We start from the raw sequence: 20,000 nt of genomic DNA on the forward strand, positions 1-20,000 counted from the left end.
TCTCTCCAGCCCTCAACCTCTGACATTTTAGCATGAAAGCAGCCACTCACAATAATATATAAAGGAACTGGGATGGATGGTTTTCTATAAGTTTCCACTTACAAAAATAGGACACTAGGTAGATTTGGCCCATGGACCATAGCTTGTTATCTCCTAACCTAGATGATATTATAAGGAAATATTATTGCAAGATGAAGCTAGAAGAGTAGGTGGGACTTATATGGAAAATTTTATACATATTTTTATAAAAATCAGGAAATTTTCAGAGGACGAAGAACAAATAGGCATTGTACTATACTTAAAAAAAAGATTAATGTGGAAACTGTCACAAAAGGATAGATGGGAGAACCATAGAATGTAGGTTTGGAAAAGATACCAGTTTATATAAACTGATAAGACATTGTCTCAGGTTTGATTGAGAAAATGTAAGTCACCAGACCTGATCTACTTTCGGTTCTTAGCTGTCTGTCTGTCTGTCTGTCTGTCTGTCTGTCTATCCATTTATTTATCTATCCATCCATCCATGCCATATCTCTCTATATATTTGTGCTCAACTTTTCATTTTTCTATAAAGTGTAGTTTATCTTCCCTTCTATCAAAGACTGGTCAGTGTGCCAGCCTCTCAAGTGCTACCATGCTCTCCTGGACTACTGGCTTATGTGTGGTATCCCATTGTGTCCTAAATTGGCCTCACAGTTCCCTCCAGCAGTTATCTGAGTTCTTTGGGTTGCCTCATAACCACACAGGCAAAATAATGATGTACAGAGCATAGTTCCTCTTTACTTCCTCATTCTCTTTTCATGCCCCAACTTTTAACACTCTGGCTTCTGTCCAGATCTTTCCCTAGAGCTTCTCAGGTTGAGGCTGCTGGAACTCTCCTTGATGTCAAATGCACTGGGAACTGTGTGAGCACTTTTGTTTGAGCTCTGACCAGTACTTTGCATTGAAAACACAACTCTCTCAGATACCAATTTCCTGAGTCCATTGTTACTAACATTGGTCCTTCCTCCTTTACCTTCTAAATGACAAGTGTTCTTCCCACTTGCAGTCTGACTTCCCTACAATCCACAATAACACAGGGGTAACTATCTTAAAAGGTCAATTGGACTGGAACACATCAGGTAAAAATATTAGACTGAAGAAAAATATTCAATCCAAATAGGTCTCTTCTAACCATGAAATGAATATTTTTCTTACTGTTTCTTTCTCCGACAACATACTTACCTGAATTTCCCCCATCCTCTAATCATACTGGCTTCCTTTTCTTAGGCACTGCTTCAAAATCTTTGTCTTTAATATTTTCTGTCTGGAATGCGTATGTTCTGTCTCTTTGTGTGGCTGACTCTTAAAAACTTTACTTTTTCATTAAATTTAGTCACAAAAAGTTTAACTTAAACTTTACATCTAACTATTATTTATTCTAACCACAAAGTTATAAAATTATATAACACTCCATGCTGCAAACTCCTGAAGTGTGAAATAATTTTCCTATATTATAAACTCATTTTTCTCTGAGCACACTGCTCAGCAAAATCTGCTATTACTTCCAATATGTTTTTGAAATTTTTATTTTTAAGAATTTCAAACATGTATACAATGAAATATGATCATCTGTATTCCACACATCTCCCTCTAATTCTTCCCATGTTCCCTCCGGACTTCACATCCTTTTATGTTTCAGGTTAAAAAGCACCATCTGACCTTGATGCTTATATTCAAAGTGAACCCCATGAGACGTGCATGTAACTAGCTCATTATTGATGTCCTGCTTATAGTGACTATTCCATGTCTGCTCTGTGTCCCCAGCCCTTTATTAATTTTATAAATTCAGTCATTTTCCTAGGTTCCTCAAAGATACAGTCATCTTTGCCATGCTTTATCCTCGACTCTTAGGTTTCATTTTCAGTATTATTGGTGTGTGTGTGTGTGTGTGTGTGTGTGTGTGTGTGTGTGTGTGTGTGTGTATGTGTGTGTGAGAGAGAGTGTGTGTGTGTGTGTGTGTGTGTGAGAGTATGTGTGTGGGTGTTATGTGTATATGGGTGCCTGCATGATATGATGTGTGTGAGGGTCAGAAGACAAGTTTGTGGAGTCAATTTACTCTTTGCACCTTTATGTGAAAACCAGGAATTAACTCCAGTCACCAGGGCTTTCACAGCAAATGCATTTACCGTCTGAGCCACTTTACCTGCTTCTGTTTCAGATTTTAATCCCCAAACTATTGTTTCTCTGATCTCTTGCTCATGAGGCTATACTCAAATATACATTTGTAGTAATGGATAGATTCTCCTAAGATACACTAATAAAATTATGTAGAAGAGGTACAGAATAGTTAAAGGTGAAATATTCATATGTTCTGAAGAAAAAAACAGAGTATAATCATTGTATAACAGTAAACGAGCCAGGAGTTGGTGGCGCACGCCATTAATCCCAGCCTTTGGGAGGCAGAGGCAGGCGGATCTCTGTAAGTTCGAGGCCAGCCTGGTCTCTAGAGCGAGTGCCAGGATAGGCTCCAAAGCTACTGAGAAACCCTGTCTCGAAAACAAACAAACAAACAAACAAACAAACAAACAGTAATCGAGTTGGGGCTGTAATTTAAACTATGAAATCTATAGCTAATATGTAATGAGGTAGAGGCATTAATGATCTTAGGTATATCTAGAAAGGGGTTTAGAGAGGTACTGAATGCATTACCAGGCATTTTACATGCTAGATCTCATTTAATCCTCACACCTACTCCCATAATTAACACATTTTAAAACTTTTCTATGGTGTTTGTGTACATATGTGCCATGTGAGACAACTTTATGCAGTCAGCCAGATCTCTTTCAACCTTTATGTGGGTTCCAGAGATGAAACTCAGGTTGTCAGTCATACATAGCAAGGGCCTTTATCTTCTGTGTGATCTTGACAGGACTTTGAGTATTAGCAAACCCATTTCAAAGATAAAGAAACCAAGGCTTTGAGAAATTAAGATGGTCCCATAGTTCAGAAGTACCAGACGTAGCATACAATTTAGATGAATTGAGCTGCATAACTCCATGCTGAAGCACATATGCACTATGGTGATTACAGCGGCAGTACAGAACTTCCAGGTATCCCCTGTCTGCTATATTCATCGGCTGAATGACTGTAGGCAAGGCACTTCATCTCTTTGAGCCTTGCTTTTCTTAGCCATGAAATAAAGACTATATTCCCACCTAAGTCATGGAATTTGCTGGCCCAGAATGATTCTATGTGTATTACCCATTGCTCCATAGAGTTGCTGCTATGGAGTATGTTGTATGGTGTATATAGATTTCAGCTCCAATTAGAAATGCCACACTCTAACTAGGAGGAGGATAATATAACAAACTGGAAAAAAACAGGTGTTTCATTTATTTCCAGTTCTGGGAATGAATCTCAGGGCCTTACCCAAATCAAGCAAGAACTATAATTACACCACTGACCTAGGTCCCCAGCCCAGGAGAAAACATCTTGAGATAAGCATGAAAATGACAGGAGTGCACATCCCATTTCCTTTGAAAGCAGGCCAACATTACCTGAGTCCAGTGGCTCCACAGACTCAGAGGGGCTTTTCTCTGGGTAGTTATCCATAGACAAACGGAAAGGAATTGAACTGGGGGAAAAATAATTAGCTGAAGTGGAAGAAGAAGTCCCCTCTAATGGAGGCAGTGTTCCCACCATTGAAGCAGAACATGGGGGTCTCTCCTTTAAAAGAAGGTTAAACAAATTGTCAAATGATGTTACATATAATATCTGCACACATTTTCCTATAGTAACTGAAAATATTTAAGAGAAAAGCCCTAAAGTCTGCCAATGCCCCACAACTTGAACATAGGTATTCCCAAGGACTCAAAAGCCTTCTGGTTTTTTGTCTTTATACCTTGGGTTCCCTAAACTGTCACTATCAAAGTCTATTTGTCATGTGTTAGGGAGTGTATTTGTGTTTGTGTTTCATCATCTACTCTGAGAAACAAAAAGTTGCTCATAAGACAGGCTGATGGGACAGTCTTCAGTATTTCATATATACTTTTTCATAATAGGATACAAACATAATACTTTTACTTCAAAAGGAAAACATTTTAGAACTTAAAATAATTTCAAAGCTTTTCAGTATTTAAATATTTTCCCTTTAAAGACATGTAACTTATATAGCAATGTTGAAGCATAGAAAGACAGTCTCTAAATGTATATGGTAGAAAAGATTCTGTCTCTAAGTGAAGGACCGATTTCTCTGCTTCCCACGTTTCATTGTTTATAGTCTGTAATCTTCTACTGCTTAGGAACCTTAACTAACAGAAGGCTGCATAATTCTAATGACTGAATGCTCCATATCTGCTGTAAATCTCTTACACTAACACTGTTTGTACATCCTTAAAGCTGTGTTACATGGATAGAAACGTTCTTACCACAGTATTTAAAAAAGCATTTAACAATAGTCAGTCCACATACAGCTTAAGAAAAGATCAACGGACCACTCACTTTGAGGTAGGAAGATCTATACAAATGTGCTGTGTGGTGGATGATTATAAACAAAAAGGGTTATTCAAGGTAATTTGAATTTTCCAATTTGTATTCTTTAATATCAACTCTGAACTTACTTCAAAAAATGTAAAAGCCTTTACCTCTGACCATTTTCATCTTGAAAGACCCTCCCTTGACTTAAAAGAAAACAGAGTTGTTCCTGTTTTCTTTGCAGTGGTAAATAGTACTATTATACAGACAAATGTACCCGCTCTCTTCGCCGCAGACGTGCTGATAAAGATCTGTTCATTGGAGTTCCTGGGGAAATTTCACTGATGGGCATAGAACCCGCACTTAGGTAAGGCTCAAAGACTTCTTCAATTTCAGATTCCTCTATTGCACTAAGTCGTGGGGTGGCAAAAACCAGCATGTGACATCCACCACAGGCAATCTGCAAGCATAAATCCACAGAAAAATTAATGTTAACATCAAACACAAATGGGCTAACAGTTGTCATATCAGCAACAAGACATTAACTTAGAGTTAAACTGAGATTGTCTGGCTCATGGCTTTTCTCTGTTCTATCACTCCCCATATATTATGTGTATATATGTCATATATATATATATATATATATATATATATGCACATATACATATTCCCCTTATCATGCATGCAATCGTAAATTAAATGAACAAAAAAACGGCATGAGAACAAGAGATGTGCTAGTTGAAAAGAAGGCATTGAGATGGAGAGGAAAAAGGATATGAGCAATCTTACATATGTACACACACACACACACACACACACACACACACACACACACACCACTCACTTTGAGGTAGGAAGATCAAAATTGTCAAAAATAAAAGAGATTATGCCTCCAAGCCTTTCAAAGAACACTTTCTAAATTAAAGGATTACAAGTCTTTAGAGGAAAATAAAAGCACACTGAAAAAAAGTGAAAAATAAGCCTGCCAAGGAGTTTTAAGTAGTAACTGCTTTTCACAAAAATTTTAACAAAAACCCTATACCAATGACTGCAGTGAGAGAGAGAATTAGTCTTCTCCAGAAATGAGCTCTCTCACTGCTTATCCAATGCCAGTGGCCAGTCCTAAAATAGGTCTATGTAGGCAACAATGAGCAACTCAGGAGCTTATAAGGATATACTTATTTGTTTACATGTATATGTAAAAATGGATAAAGGAGAGGATGCAAATTTGGGAGAGAAGGAACATGGAAAGGATGGAGGGGAAGGGATAAAATTATATTTTAACTATAGAAGTTAGCAAATCTATCTCAATAATAACCCCGAATACAAATGGTCTTAAGTTGTCAATAAAAGCCATTGGAGAAAGAGCCTATACTATTTTTCAGACTCCGATTCTAGCCCTTTGCAGTGCTGTTCCTGGTGATATTAGAAGAGTACACAGTCTGCACCTGGCTTTTATTAAAATTTCATCTAGCTTTTTGTATATTCCTCTGTAAACGTATCCTCTCCATAAAGAACACCAAGTAAGCAGTTGGTATCTTGTCCATCACTGAATAATTTGTATTCCTAATACACAGATGTTGTACATAGTAAGTTTTCATTAAATGGTTATTATCTTAGCTTCTCTTCCTCTCTCTTTGATAAAAGCAACTTAGGAGTTTGGTTCTGCTCTCAGGTGCAGGGTGAAGCCCATCATAATAAGAGAGTCCCAGCGGCAGAGCTCGAGGGACTAATGCCATCAGATCCACAGGCAGGAACAGAAAGCAACGCATGCAAGCTAGTTAGTGCTCAGCTTGCTTTCTCCTTTTCGCAAAGTTCAAGTTGCAGCCTGTGAAATGCTGCTGTCGGCGTTCAGGACGGGTTTTCAGACTTCACTGAACCTAATTAAGAAAATTCCCACAGGCATACCCACAGGCCAACTTAATCTAGACAAGCCCTGATTAGGGCCCCCTCCCCAGGTGATTCTGGATTGTGTCTAGTTGGCAACTCAAACTGTTATCAAATTACAAAGAGAAGTATTCCGTAGTATGAGACGAAATGTCTTTGAAAAGCAATACAAGCACCAGCAAGTGAGCAGCACTTGCATGTCTCCAGCTCTTAGCTAGAAAAAAAGACTAGAGACAATAAAACAGGAAGCATGATGATGACGAGGCACTGCAAGGGTAAGTTCTTTTCTGAGTGTTCAGCCAGTAAATCATTTGCAACACTGTTTAGTGATTATCACGTCTCTTCTTGTGCAGGCTTTGAGAGTGTCCAACCTTCCCCAGTCAGATTGCATTTGCCCTGTTAGTCTTGTGAGCAAGGCTTTCTACTGGGCACAAGCTACACGAGACACAAAGCTTCCAGGCATGGCACAGTCCCAATTTTCAAGAGAAGTGAACACAAGGCAGAAAAGTCAATATTTGTACAAAAATGTTGTTGAGAGCCAGGTGGTGGTGGCGCACACCTTTAATCCCAGCACTCGGGAAGCAGAGGCAGGTGGATCTCTGTGAGTTCGAGGTCAGTCTGGTCTCCAGAGCAAGTGCCAGGATGGGCTCCAAAGCTACACAGAGAAACCCTGTCTTGAAAAACCAAAAAAAAAAATGTTGTTGAGGGAGCAAAATAGGAAAAGGAAATTTTCAGAGTAGTATGATGTGTACCATTTGGATCTTATAAAACTGCTTATAGTTATTATTAGTGGTATCTATGAAATGCTCATACAAACATAAAATGTGTATTTTTATGAAAATAACAAAAGTTTCCAATCTAGAAATATGAAAATATGCAAGAGGGAATATGAAACCCTTACCAATTGAACTGTAAATCTCAAAAAATTAGAGCACAATGTAGGAAAGAACTGATTGGTAAAATTCTCCATTCCAAGTCCTAATTTTCCATGTCGGCCATCTCCAAAAGTATACATGAGGCCTATATCTAAAATGCAAACAAAATTGAAGTTACTCAAGTTTCATTTGTACAGATCTAGTTATAGACAAATACCTTAACTTCTACTGCAATTATAATATTTTCATAGAATGCTGACTTAAATTCACTGTGTTCTACTGGCCTGTGCAAAATATAGTGTTTGTAGTTCTTCATATAACAGTAGGCAATGGAACTGAGAATGGATCACTAAGTCTTGTTGGCCAAAGACTTGTGTGTCTGTCCTACGCATTGTAGTCTGTTTAGTACCATCACTGGCGTCTGTCCACTACATGCCAATAGAATAACCCCTTTCTGAAGCAATGAAAATAAAAAATGTCTCCTGATATCATCCTTCTCTCCCAGGGTGCAAATCTGTCATTGGTGGAGAGCTACAGCATGTGGAATGCAGCTGTCTCTTTTATTAATTTGGCTCCTAGGCTATGGGACACTGCCTAGGCAATGCCAAGAGTCAACCAAGCATTCTAACCAATCCCCATATCGATATCCGGGTGTTGGTTGTCTTGATCAGCACACAGTGATGAGCAATCATGCCACTTCTCTCTAATACCATCACACATTGACACAGCAGTTGCATTTAACTTTTGTATTTCTTTGCAAGCCTCTCCTTTATACCCTGGATTTAAAGGGTATGCAGTAAGTGCCACAGAAGCTAAGGCCAATCAGGACACAGGGGAGGGGAATTTCCCTCTAGGCAAGGTATTCCTTTCAAAGTGAATCCTAAAAGATAGAATTTAGCTATACGAAGGAAATATGGCAGACTCAGCAGTATAAGGGAAAGCTTGCATAATAACAGGTCGGGCAAGAGGCTGGAAGGTAATCAGCAAGCCGGATAAGGAGAACTGAGAGTTCGGAGTCTAAAGCACTGAGGCACAACCTATGGAGGGTGACATTAGCTTAGATTGTGTATTTTATTTTATTGTATTTGAAGAGTAGCAACCTCTTTAAGTGAATGGCTTCAATCTGGGAAATGATTAGCTCATATCTGGGAATTTCCAACATAAAGTGGTTATACACTAAGAGAATCTCCAATACTTTACTGAAGACTGACTTGAAGTAATAGACTAGAATTCAGCAAGGCGGTAAGTTACTATTGTAATTTACAAAAGTAAGCAAATTTCTTTAATGTGTGCTTTTCCAAAATGACTTTCTTTTGCCTGAAAAAGTAAACCCTCATCTCATTTTCTTGATTGTACTTCCAAGCTCAAAGAACATGTACAAATATGAGCTATGGATAGGGAACTGGCAAAAATTTAAGAAAACTCAATAGGTACAATTGTACTAGATGTACTAGAGAGAGAAAAATATCTAACACTTGTTCCCTGGGGAGGAGAAAAAAGTCAAACAAACTTAATATTCAGTTATTAGTGCCATAACTTTTTTCATCATAGAAAAATTACTATGCAAAATTAACTGAACCATCTATAGTAAGACAAATGATACATAGAGAGTATATTTATCATCAGTGACAATTTAGGGTTGATGAAAAATGGTACTACGGACAGAAAAGCTATTATTGGGGCACCACAGTAAGGGACATATAGCAACAGCTCCTATGTGACAAGGAAGGAATAATACATTTTTGGTTTTCTTTTTTGATTCTACATAGTGCTGTTACATACTATGCAAAGGAGAACATCAATACTTGATGATGGGCAGGTTATTTTTCTTGAAGGGTTCTATGGGAAAGAGGGAACTATTTGTGGTAGTAGCTTGTGTTGTCTAATTCCTACTTTCTCTAAAGGAAGGAAAACAGAAATATGACAGCATGTGTTATTCAAATATGCTAGAATTACTTCTGATTTTTTTCATGTTTTACTTTGTTTTTAGAAGGAATTATAGGTTCTTTTGTTACAAAGCATTTACATTTTTAAATACATAAATTCCCTACAGTGAGTGGCTAAGTCATTCCTAAGGAGAATTTTATTGAGTCCCACGTATTAACAGTATCTAATTTATGAGACTGAGAAGTAAGCAGGCCAACAGAACATCTCCTTGGGTAATGCAGAAGAGAACAAAGAGAGATGTATTTGCTCAGTGGGTTTTGCAGTGCCCTTCTCCAAAGGGAAGGAAAGAATCAACCTGAATCGCCCTCTGGTGGTCATCGCAGCACCCTTTTCTCTACTGCTTTGCAAAGGGAAGGAGTGAGTCGTGAAACGCCCCCTGGTGGTCAAAGCATCTTAAAAATGTCACTCTTCTACACTGAGTAGGTGTGATTTTTCTCTCTGGCTTGAGGAGAGTTTTGAGAAGAGTTAAGAGCCTTCCAACTGATACAATTTCAAAAGGATTTTACTGTCTTACTCTTCACCAAAGGTCTACTTTAGGATTCTGGAAGGTGGGTCATTTTTTTTGTGTGTGTTCTAGGGACTGATCTCGAGGCCTCATGAAACTAAGAACATGTGTTACCACTGAGCTCCACCCTGTCCGCACATTTGCTTTCATCTGGATTAGACATTCACTTTATAATGAGCTATATCCAATTCTATAAACAGAAATTGGAGAAATGATCTCATACCTGTCATCAAAGCTGTATGATTTTCTCCACAGGAAATATAACTTATTTTCTGATCCTTAATACGCTCAATGACTTTGGGCTCTGATGTTTCAAAAAGAAAAGTGCCAAGGCCCAGCTGGCCAAACTGTCCCAGCCCAAAGGCATACACGACTTTATCTGAAAGGGAATGGACACAAAAATGAAAGAGCTGAATGGAGGTACATCATATCTGAAATAACTGTGACATTCAAACTTTTGTAAGGGACATTAGCTGCCTATGAAAGAGCTACCCAGAAAAATACTGCCATGAAATGCCAATTTTCAAAGATGAATGGAGAGAAAACTGAAGTGTTAAACAATAACTCTCTGGGTCTGACTTTGTCTTTTATGAATAACCATAAAAGTAATTATTGGAATAGTCAGGTGGGTTACAAGATGTATAATTCAGAGAACATCCTGGCATGTGTTTATAATTACTGCATCAGCTCAGAATATCTCAAATGTTATTAAACTATTTCCTTTCACTGCCAGAATTAAAACAATCCTACGAAGATAGCCCTTTTAAAAGTAGTTTAATAAAACTATTTTACGAAACACATTTCATGAGCTGGGGGTAAAGCACTTGCCTAACATGTACAAGGCCACAGATTCTCCCTGTAGAACATGGCAGGCACACACACACACACACACACACACACACACACACACACACACACACACACACACACACTCTTCAGAAAATAATTTGCAAAAGAATTAGAAATTATAGTAGATGTGCTAGATGTATTCATAAACAAACTGTCTTTACAATTCAGGAGGCCTCCCTCTATATTGATGGTTTTTAGGTGACTCCAGAGGTCCACCAATAATTCAGTAAATCTCAGCTCATTTATCATGTAGTGATGGGAAGCTGGGAAGCACAAAGCAAGGTATATGATTGATGACAGAAGAGTTCTGTGGGAACAATCTGGCTGGTCAGGGTACTGAGAGACATGCTGGTCAAGTTACTGTCTTCAGTGGAGTCTCATAGGAAGGAGGGCAGCAACCACTCACTAAAGGCAGAAATAAATCTTCTTATCCCTAACTGCAGCCAGTGGGCAGGTTTCTACATCACCTGATGTTAAAACCCTAGCTAATACATCCTATACAAATTCCATCCAAGCAAATGTCAAAACATTCAGTTGTAAAGAATTCTTTTTTCTGAAAAATACCTACTTAGCTCATCTGAGAACGAGGGGTACTGATGAACACCTAACTACTGTCACATATTTTACATTTTTCTCTCTAATAAGAATGCTTGAGGGCTGGAGAGGTGGCTCAGTGGTTAAGAGTACTAGCTGCTCTTCAAGAGGACCTGGGTTCAATTCCCAGCACCCACATGGCAGGTTACAACTGTCTCTAACTCCAGTTCCAGGGGACCCAACACCCTCACACAGAGTATATACATGCCTGAAATATAAATAAGGTAGAGATAAAATTCCTTAAGGAAACTATGCCTTTAACAAGGATATGAAGGCATATTGAGGCAATGGAAAGAGATTCTTATTTGAATATTTAATATTTGAATATAATATAATAATTTTGTTATTTGCATATCATCTCTTAATTAGTAGATCATATAACATATTGCCTGTTCTAAGTGTGCTAATTTTCTCTGTTTTTCCTTTATCACAACATTTTCTTCTGAATTCCCCCATTCAGTCTATCCTGACACAGACAGACAGACAGGAAATAGCTACTAAAATTCTCTGGAGCATTTCTAATTGTGAGTTGCTACAGTGGATGGACTTATTCATTTTTATTTTTATAACTGTATGTGTGTGTGCTTGAGTGAATGCAGGTACATCAAATGCATGCAACTGTCTGCAGAGGCCAGAAGAGTGCAATGGATCCCCTGAACCAGAGCTACAGGCAGTTAGTTATGAGAAACCCAATGTGGGTACTGGGAACTGTACCCAGATCCTCTGTAAGATCAGCTAGTGGCTTAACTGCTGAGCCATCTCCCCAGCCCTTACTAGTTTTTTTTTTTTACTAAAAACCCATAATAAAAAGTATTATCTAAATATATTAGTACTATACTATTCATTTAAATTAAATCTGATGTTGTGCAAATTTAGAGACCTCTATTTGGTTTTCATATTACAAAATAATGAGCATATTTCAACATACTGATTAGAAAACTAAAAACAACATGGCATATTACACCAAATAGGAAATTCACAAGCCAAGGACATTATTTTGAATTTATTTTTTACCTGTAATCTAAAACTTTACCACCTTATAATGAATTACTATAACAGATTATAAAAATCACAGAAATCTTTAAGTTTACACATTATAAGTATAAAACATCAAAATCAGAAAATATCAGGAAGACAGCTTCTTCAAGTGGAAGTACGTTAGGGAAAATATTAATTTTTAGATGAATGATATATAAATATGAATATAGTTTGCTGGCACTAAGCATCTGATGGCTGGGGAAATGTCGATTACATTAGCAGAATGATTAAGATTCAATTTTTCCTACTTAAAACAGTCTTCCCATAACCAGAAACATGTCTTAACTATATAAATAAAAGGCAGGGATCATAATCTAAAGAGATGCAAAGCCTGCTTCCCTAAGGGATCTACAGGAGTCAAACTCAGAGACTGGTGGTTTCCAGGAGCGAAGGGATGGAGAAATAGGATGCACTATAGAGTAGACACATAACTCAGTTATGTAAGAAAGATATAGCATCACATGTATATGTAACAATCGCACATTATAAACTTTAAAATCTCTTTAGAAGTTAGAGCTCATGTTAAATGCTATTTTTTAGACTTATTTTTAGTCTGTGCGTGTGTGTGTGTGTGTGCATGCATGCGTGCATGCGTGTGTGTGTGTGCCCATCAAGGCCAGAAAAGGTTGTTGGGTCCCTTGGAGCTGGAATTACCTAGAAATCTGTGAGCTGGCCAAGTCAGGTGCTGGAATCCAAACTCAGGTCCTCGTGATAGAAGAACGAGTGCTCTTAACTGCTGAGCACCAAGTATTTTTCTCTTGTCACAATAAAGAGGATCATGAGAGTGTCACTAGCTACTACTGAATACAGAGAGGAGCAGAGCAGACTCTACACATACCTGTGAGAACCACAGTGTGTCCTCCACCACAGGCTACCTGAATCACCTTCTCGGGAATCCCCAGCACACGCTGGGGTGATCTGTGATTGATCAGCAGCTGATTGGGAAGGCCCAACTTCCCATTCTCGGGTTCTCCAAATGTGTACAGTTCCCCATCCACTGTCAGAGGAAAAGTAAAAAGATTAATGGGGACATAAATATAAACAGCATACTGGTCCTCTGGTGCATGTTCTCATGTTTCATAAAAACTCAGCCAGTAATGAAGTCAATCTGATCTTTCTTAAGATATCTTTCACCTTGAAGATATTTTAATCTAGTACCATTCACAAAGAATTCATGACTAAAAAGAACTAGAAAATCTGCAACGTGAGATTTCTCTGGCCCACCTAGGTCCCACTGCCCTTCTCTGTCCCAAAGAAACACGCAGAAGCTACATTAGTCATAAATCTGTTGCCTGGCGACTTGGGCTTCTTATTCTTAACCCATAACTACTAATCTATGTATTTCCTCATGGCTTTATCTTACCAGAGAAAGGGCCAGGGGCCTGTTACTCCTCTGACATCCTACATGTCGAATGCTCAGGGTGTCCGCAAAGAAGAGAAGAGAGGAGAACGATTTCCTGTTTGTCCCTGCTTATATTCTGATTCTGCCCTACTATGTCACTTCCTGGGATTCCACGACAGGTCCTCTCTGTGTACACTTCCCAGAATCCTCCTTGTCTCCTAGTCCCACCTATCTTGCTTCCCTATTGAACCAACTGTGCTTTATTCATCAACCAATAAGACAAACATACACAGAATAACATTCCCCATCAAAAATCATTTTAGCTTCTCCAGAAAATACAGCAAAGACTACCTTTTATATTCTCTGTACCTTTATGGCATACGTGTATGTGCATATGAGTTGGTGGTATCCACTACACTATTTCATCTGGGCATCTGATTATTAAGAAACAGTTGGTTAGAAGGAGAGCCATGAAGAGCCTTCCATTGTTACTAGTAAAGCTGTAAATGTAGATGTCAACATACACATAAATTCCAACACTTCAGCACTACCAAGCAGAGAAGACTTAATGGGCTGCAGATACTGAGAAAAGTTGTACCAAAGGATGAAGGTCTCATCCTTCTGCATCTAATCTTGACCCTGGTTCTCCCAAGAATACTCTAAAACTCACTTATTTGAAACAATAGAAAAATTACTAGGACAGGAAGAATATTGCAGGCAAAGTATAGAAGCAAGTGAATCTAGGAGAAAGTGGCTCATGAGTTGTTTTTAATGTCAAACAAGGCTAAGAAGTTTGAGAACTAACATTTTGAAAGGTTTCTAAAATAGCAATTTAATTTTTATAACAGACCCAGTATTTACTTTCTAAAAAGTTGGCATGTCAGAGAAAATTTGAAATTATAAACTGTCAATATAGAAATGGAGAAATGTTTTGAATTAAAACATACATTAAAGACTATGCTTTCAGTGATCATTTTTTACATCATAAAACATACATTATTTCAGAAACTGAACAACCCGTGAATTGTAACTCATTTTACTAACATGTAAATGTAACTCATCATTTCAAGTAATGATTGAGAAATGAGACAATGTAATGAAACAATGTGTTAATCTTACCTGTTACAAAAGCTGAATGGTAATATCCACAAGAGATCCATGAGATTGGCTTCCCAACGGTCACTTCATGAGGGATGCACACATTGCTTTTATTTTTCAAACCAATCTGCCCTTCAGAATTGTCACCCCACATAAAGAGTTTTCCATCCTCTGTAAAGGAAGCACAAGGGGAGAAAAGTCTTCAAAAGGCGAGCTAGGCTCTCAAGCTATGACATTTCCTATAGACTATCATTTGTCTTCTGGCTTATACTTCTTCGGTCTTTATTCTTTATTGATATATAATAACTGTAGGCATTTATGGAATACAACATGATACTTCAAAATGCATACATACGATATAATGATCAACTCAGAGTGATTTATCCAGGACTTTAAACATCTATCTTTTCCTTGCGTTGAAAACACTCAAAATCCTCTGCCAGCCACTTTGAAATGAACAATGCAGCCAGGTGTGGCAGCTCATGTCTCTAATCCCAGAGCTCAGGGGGCAGTGGCAGGGGGGCTTGCTGTGAATAAAGCCAGTCTCTAAGCTACATAATACACACCAGGCCAGCTTGGTTTACAAAGTAAGGCTGTCTCAAAACAAGCAAAAAAGAGAAAAAAGTAATACACAATACATTATTATGTTCCTCCTTATGTACTCTAACTCAGTACTGAAAATGGGAAATCACAAAAGCCATTTACACCAGCTTGTGACCTGCAAGTTTGATTTCTATTGTCATATGATCTATAAGGACAAAGAGCAGAGAATGTGTGTGTGCCAAATTACTTTAGTTACGCTCTTATTTTTATCTCAATAGTAAACACAGGATGCCATTTCCTACAGTTACTTTGTACCCTTTTAAGGTCTCCACACAGAAACCATTCCCTCCCTCCAGGCAGTGTGCCTGCCACTGAATTGAGAGACAATAGAAAACACCTACATGTCTCTGAATGAAAAGAGCAAGTTCCCAAATAAAAACTTGCTCAAGGTACACCATGGAAATGCTTCAAAGGAATAAGAAAAAAACCAAAACACACAATGAGTCTCACTAATCTTTTTTATTACTGTATACCTGAAAATACAACCTGCCTAGCTTCAGAGAATGAGACATATTTGCATTCATCATCTTAGAAACATATTCACTATGTCCTTTCTGATAAGGTTTCAGTGTTGGGGACAGTTAAGCTAAACAGAGAGTAAGTATTTCATGGATTATGAATACCTGTTTATTTCTATGTTTTGAAACAGCATCTTAACTGTGTAGTGTAGGCTAGCCATGAACTCATGCCCATCATGCCTCTGACCTTGAAGTCAAAGAGATTAACAGTGCAGCAATATCCATCAACTTCTTTTAGTAAATTAAGAAATTGATCTTCAAGGTGGTTTAATAATAAGCCAAAATTAAAACTGAAAATAAAAACTGAAGGAGTGACATTGAATAACAAACTATCTAGTTAAACAACACTACATTTTGTTTTGTCTGTCTCTGCTTGGATGAAAGCTGTAAGCCAGTGGCTTCAGTGGGGTCACATGGATCATGGCTCCAAGTTCTCATATCTACTTTTGAGAAGGAAGACAGAGATATATAGTAACTATATAGTAACCATTATAACCCACACTCTAACAACATACATCCCAACTGATTTCTATCAATACTTCCCATAAAGACTTCAGTTAAAGCCACAAGTGTACCATTCAGAATATTCAATTAAGAGAACATTTAAGAATATCTAGCAGGAATGGTGGTAGTACATGCTTTTAAGCCTAGCACTTAGGAGGCAGGGGCAGGCGGGTGTCTATAATTTTCAGGCCAGCCTGGTCTATAGAGTGAGATTCAGGACAGCCAGGGCTGTACAACACAGTGAAACCCAATCTCAAAAAAACAAAACAAAAACAAAAGCATAGCTGAAAGAATAGACAGCTAGCAGAGCTGAGAACTTATTTATCAATCACAGGTATTTATCTCTCACTCAAAATATACATATAGATTCCAAGTTCTATTTTTAAAGCCTTCTGAAGGTCCACAGAATGCTAATACTATCACACATTTACTGAGTTTGTATATCTTAAAAGAAAAGATATGTCCACACAGAAGCACAAACAAGTCTTACCAGTTAATGCAGCTGATGTATTAGCACCAGCAGAGAGCTGTTTGATGTTATCTTTAGGTGTAAAGAAGCCAATTTGATGAAAAGTGTCTCTGTCATCAGTGTCACCAAGCCCCAACTGTCCTTCATTATTTCCTCCAGCTGCATATACACTGCCTTTATCTGTACACATAAAAGAAATATTATTTAACATACTGTAGTCACCCAACTTCTGAGACATGCTGGTAAATAGCAAATATATCCTATATTAACAGAGAAGAAGGTATGAGCAAAGGGGAGTGCGGTATAGAGAGCTAAGGTAGAGAGGACAGCTAGGAAACAAGAGTGATCGGAGAGAATAGGGCACAGGAAAGACTAGTCAATTCAACACTGCTAACTCTTCAGCAGCATGTGGTAAAACTGTCCTTCCCACCACTGAACCACCTTCAAAACTGTTAGAAATCAGCTGCTGGGGCTACAGTTCAGTAGGAGAGAACCTGAAAGCAGAAATCAGCTACAGATATATGTGCTGGTCTGCTTCTTGACACTATTTTATTTCACTAAACTTCACCTACTCTTTGTCAATATACTTCACATTATTATTGTAACTTTATGATCGGGACTGAAATCAGAATATTGCTAGCTCCAAACTTTATTCTTTTTAAAAATTGTTCGGACCATTGTGCATCTCCTTTGATTTTCTATATAAATTTAAGAATCACTTTATGAACTTCAGACACACTAGACTTTCTAGTTAGATTCTGATTGAAACTGAGATGACTCCTATCTAGAGCATTTCCTGTGGCTTCCATTCAAATTCTGTAGCAAAGAAGGGAGAGCAAGAAACAGGAGGAAGCAGCCCCAGGTGTGCTCCCAGGGAAAAAGATGCTAGCCCTTGATCCTTAGCTACTCAGCATTTCTTTGTATATTCACAAAGGCAAATGCATGCACTAATCACTTACATTGTTAAAACTCTATTCTAATTACCACCAAAGCATCATGCCTAGTAATTTCACAAAGCCACAATTACTACTGAAGTCACACGTCAGTTCTCAAGGCTAGATAGAAATTACACAGAATGAATACTGTACCTGTTGAAACTAGGGTGTGGTTCCTTCCACAGGCAGCCAGCTTCACTTTTTCAGGTTTAAGAGCTAGACATGAGAATAAGACAATTACAGTATATTCTGGTTATGAAAATGATAAATAATCTAGGTCAAATGATGATTAACTGGTAGAATTAACATTTCTTTATTGTACTGAAGGGGATGGGATCCAGGACTTTGAGCATACTCAGCATGTAATCTGAAACCCCACAAGTGAAATTGAAAACCTAGTATAAACCTAGTGACTCCAAATCAATGGTCATAATTACTAATCCAGACGTTTATCCACAGTGCATTGTACAGTATAAAAATCAGTGGAGTGTGATAAACAATGAGTTGTTGGGTCAGAGGTAGGGCCAAGGAATCTAATTAAGAAAAACTATACGAAATTATTGCATCAAGATCCAGTACATCCCGATATGTTGCCTTTTACAAACTTTATTTATTGCCTAACCTGCCACAAAATTCTAAGACACTCAATAAAAACCCTAAAACTAATAATCATAGACACACACATGGGTTGAAGCTGTTCATCTACAAATATATAAAACTATACATACATAACTATAAATATGTATACATATGCACACACACACACACACACACACACACACACACACACACACACACACACACACACACACACACGGTTTTCCAAGACAGGGTTTCTCTGTGTAGCCCCGGCTGTCCTGGAACTTGCTCCATAGACCAGGATGGCCTCAAACTCACAAAGATCCACCTGCCTCTGACTACTAAGTGCTGGGATTATAGGTGATTGCCACTACCACCTGGCTTCATCCACATATTTTAAACACTTACAAATATCTAATTAACTGTCAAAGCTGGCTAAGAGTCTGCTTCCAGGATCTCACAGGTTTTTATAAGGTCATGGCCACTGGGAATACTAAGTGTTTAGTAGTTTATACCCAATTAAATACTTTCTAATCATAATACTAAATGTCTCATAACAATGCCTATAAATAGCATGGTTATGATAAAAATCACAATGAAATTTTAAGATGAAATTTAAGTTTGGGCCATGGAGCCAGAGAACACTGTTCTTACTACACCCCCAGAACTCTCCACTACCTTGTAAATTTATTTAATGTTCATAAGCTACACCCAGTTTTCAAATGACAGTGAGAAAGTTTTCTAGTGGTATTATATATGTCATATACTTGAGACAATACTGATGTGAAATACTTTGCTCTGTTGTTATTATAAGCTACTATTCATCAACTCCTAGTCTTGATGCTTTGTTTAGTTCATTACTCTGTAGTGGAGAATTTTAATAACCAATAACTACATATAACTGTGATGACAGAACTCCAAATTACAATGCATTATACCCAGATTTCCTTACATATAATAATAGTAATATCTAAGCCACTTTCCAAACAAGGAATTGTTTAGAAGTCAAATTCAATACTAGAGGATCATTACTTCCTTTGTGATCCTTGGGTTTTGACTCAAAAATATTTCTGAGTTTCCCATAAAGAACAAGAGTAGGTATTAATAATATTCAAGTAAATCTTATAAGATAAAAACATTAAAGACTTTTTATGATATTAAAGAATCAAAGAATCAATACTAAAGTTACTTAATGTCATCTGGAAAATATTAAGAAGAATACACATAATATAAAGAAGAAAAGGCCCCAAACCTTTAATGCATGTTGGTTTGCTGATAGCTGACTTTGATCCTAATCCTAACTGACCCCAGTTGTTACTGCCAAACATGTAAAGTTTATTATTTCCTAGTGGGAGGGAAAAAAGAAACAACAAATTAGAGCAATCTACACATAGATAACAGTAGATGGAAGAATTACAAGGAAACAAAAGACATACATTTTTAAAAATACAAAAGAACCAGAAATAGGAGTGGGTTGCCTTTTTTGTCCATGTATGGACACATTCCATTCAGTATAAAGAGTTTCTAAGATTGATTATACATTAACATTTTTATTGCAATGAAATAGATTCCAAAAATGTTTCACTTGTAGAAAATCATTTAAGTATATTAAGGTAACTTAAAATTGAAAAGACTCTTGAAACAATTTGTAAAGGATTCTGCAAATATAAAACCATTTTCTATATGCTTTCAATATGTTCAACACATGAGAAAACCTGTTTTGTATGTAAATACAATAGCAGTAACATTTAAGTAGTTTTTTTAAAAAGTCAAAATATAGTCAAATGTCATCACTCCCTTTG

The 20,000-nt window shown here is 37.5% G+C and overlaps 1 protein-coding gene across 5 annotated transcripts in view; it reads right to left on the bottom strand.

Annotated features, from left to right (window-relative positions):
• The window catches only part of Rpgr (retinitis pigmentosa GTPase regulator), a 47,824-nt gene that overhangs the window by 24,470 nt on the left and 3,354 nt on the right, over positions 1-20,000 (bottom strand). For all 5 annotated transcript variants that reach the window (XM_027433138.2, XM_027433142.2, XM_027433141.2 and 2 more), the window contains exons 3-11: positions 19,451-19,543; positions 17,773-17,835; positions 16,706-16,864; positions 14,612-14,761; positions 12,989-13,147; positions 9,893-10,048; positions 7,244-7,368; positions 4,733-4,915; positions 3,540-3,708 (exon numbers count right to left, since the gene is read on the bottom strand). In XM_027433138.2, coding sequence (XP_027288939.1) covers positions 3,540-3,708; positions 4,733-4,915; positions 7,244-7,368; positions 9,893-10,048; positions 12,989-13,147; positions 14,612-14,761; positions 16,706-16,864; positions 17,773-17,835; positions 19,451-19,543 — 1,257 coding nt within the window. The remainder of the gene's footprint in view (positions 1-3,539; positions 3,709-4,732; positions 4,916-7,243; positions 7,369-9,892; positions 10,049-12,988; positions 13,148-14,611; positions 14,762-16,705; positions 16,865-17,772; positions 17,836-19,450; positions 19,544-20,000) is intronic.

The sequence above is a fragment of the Cricetulus griseus genome, chromosome X, assembly GCF_003668045.3.
Source record: "Cricetulus griseus strain 17A/GY chromosome X, alternate assembly CriGri-PICRH-1.0, whole genome shotgun sequence".
NCBI lineage: Eukaryota > Metazoa > Chordata > Mammalia > Rodentia > Cricetidae > Cricetulus > Cricetulus griseus.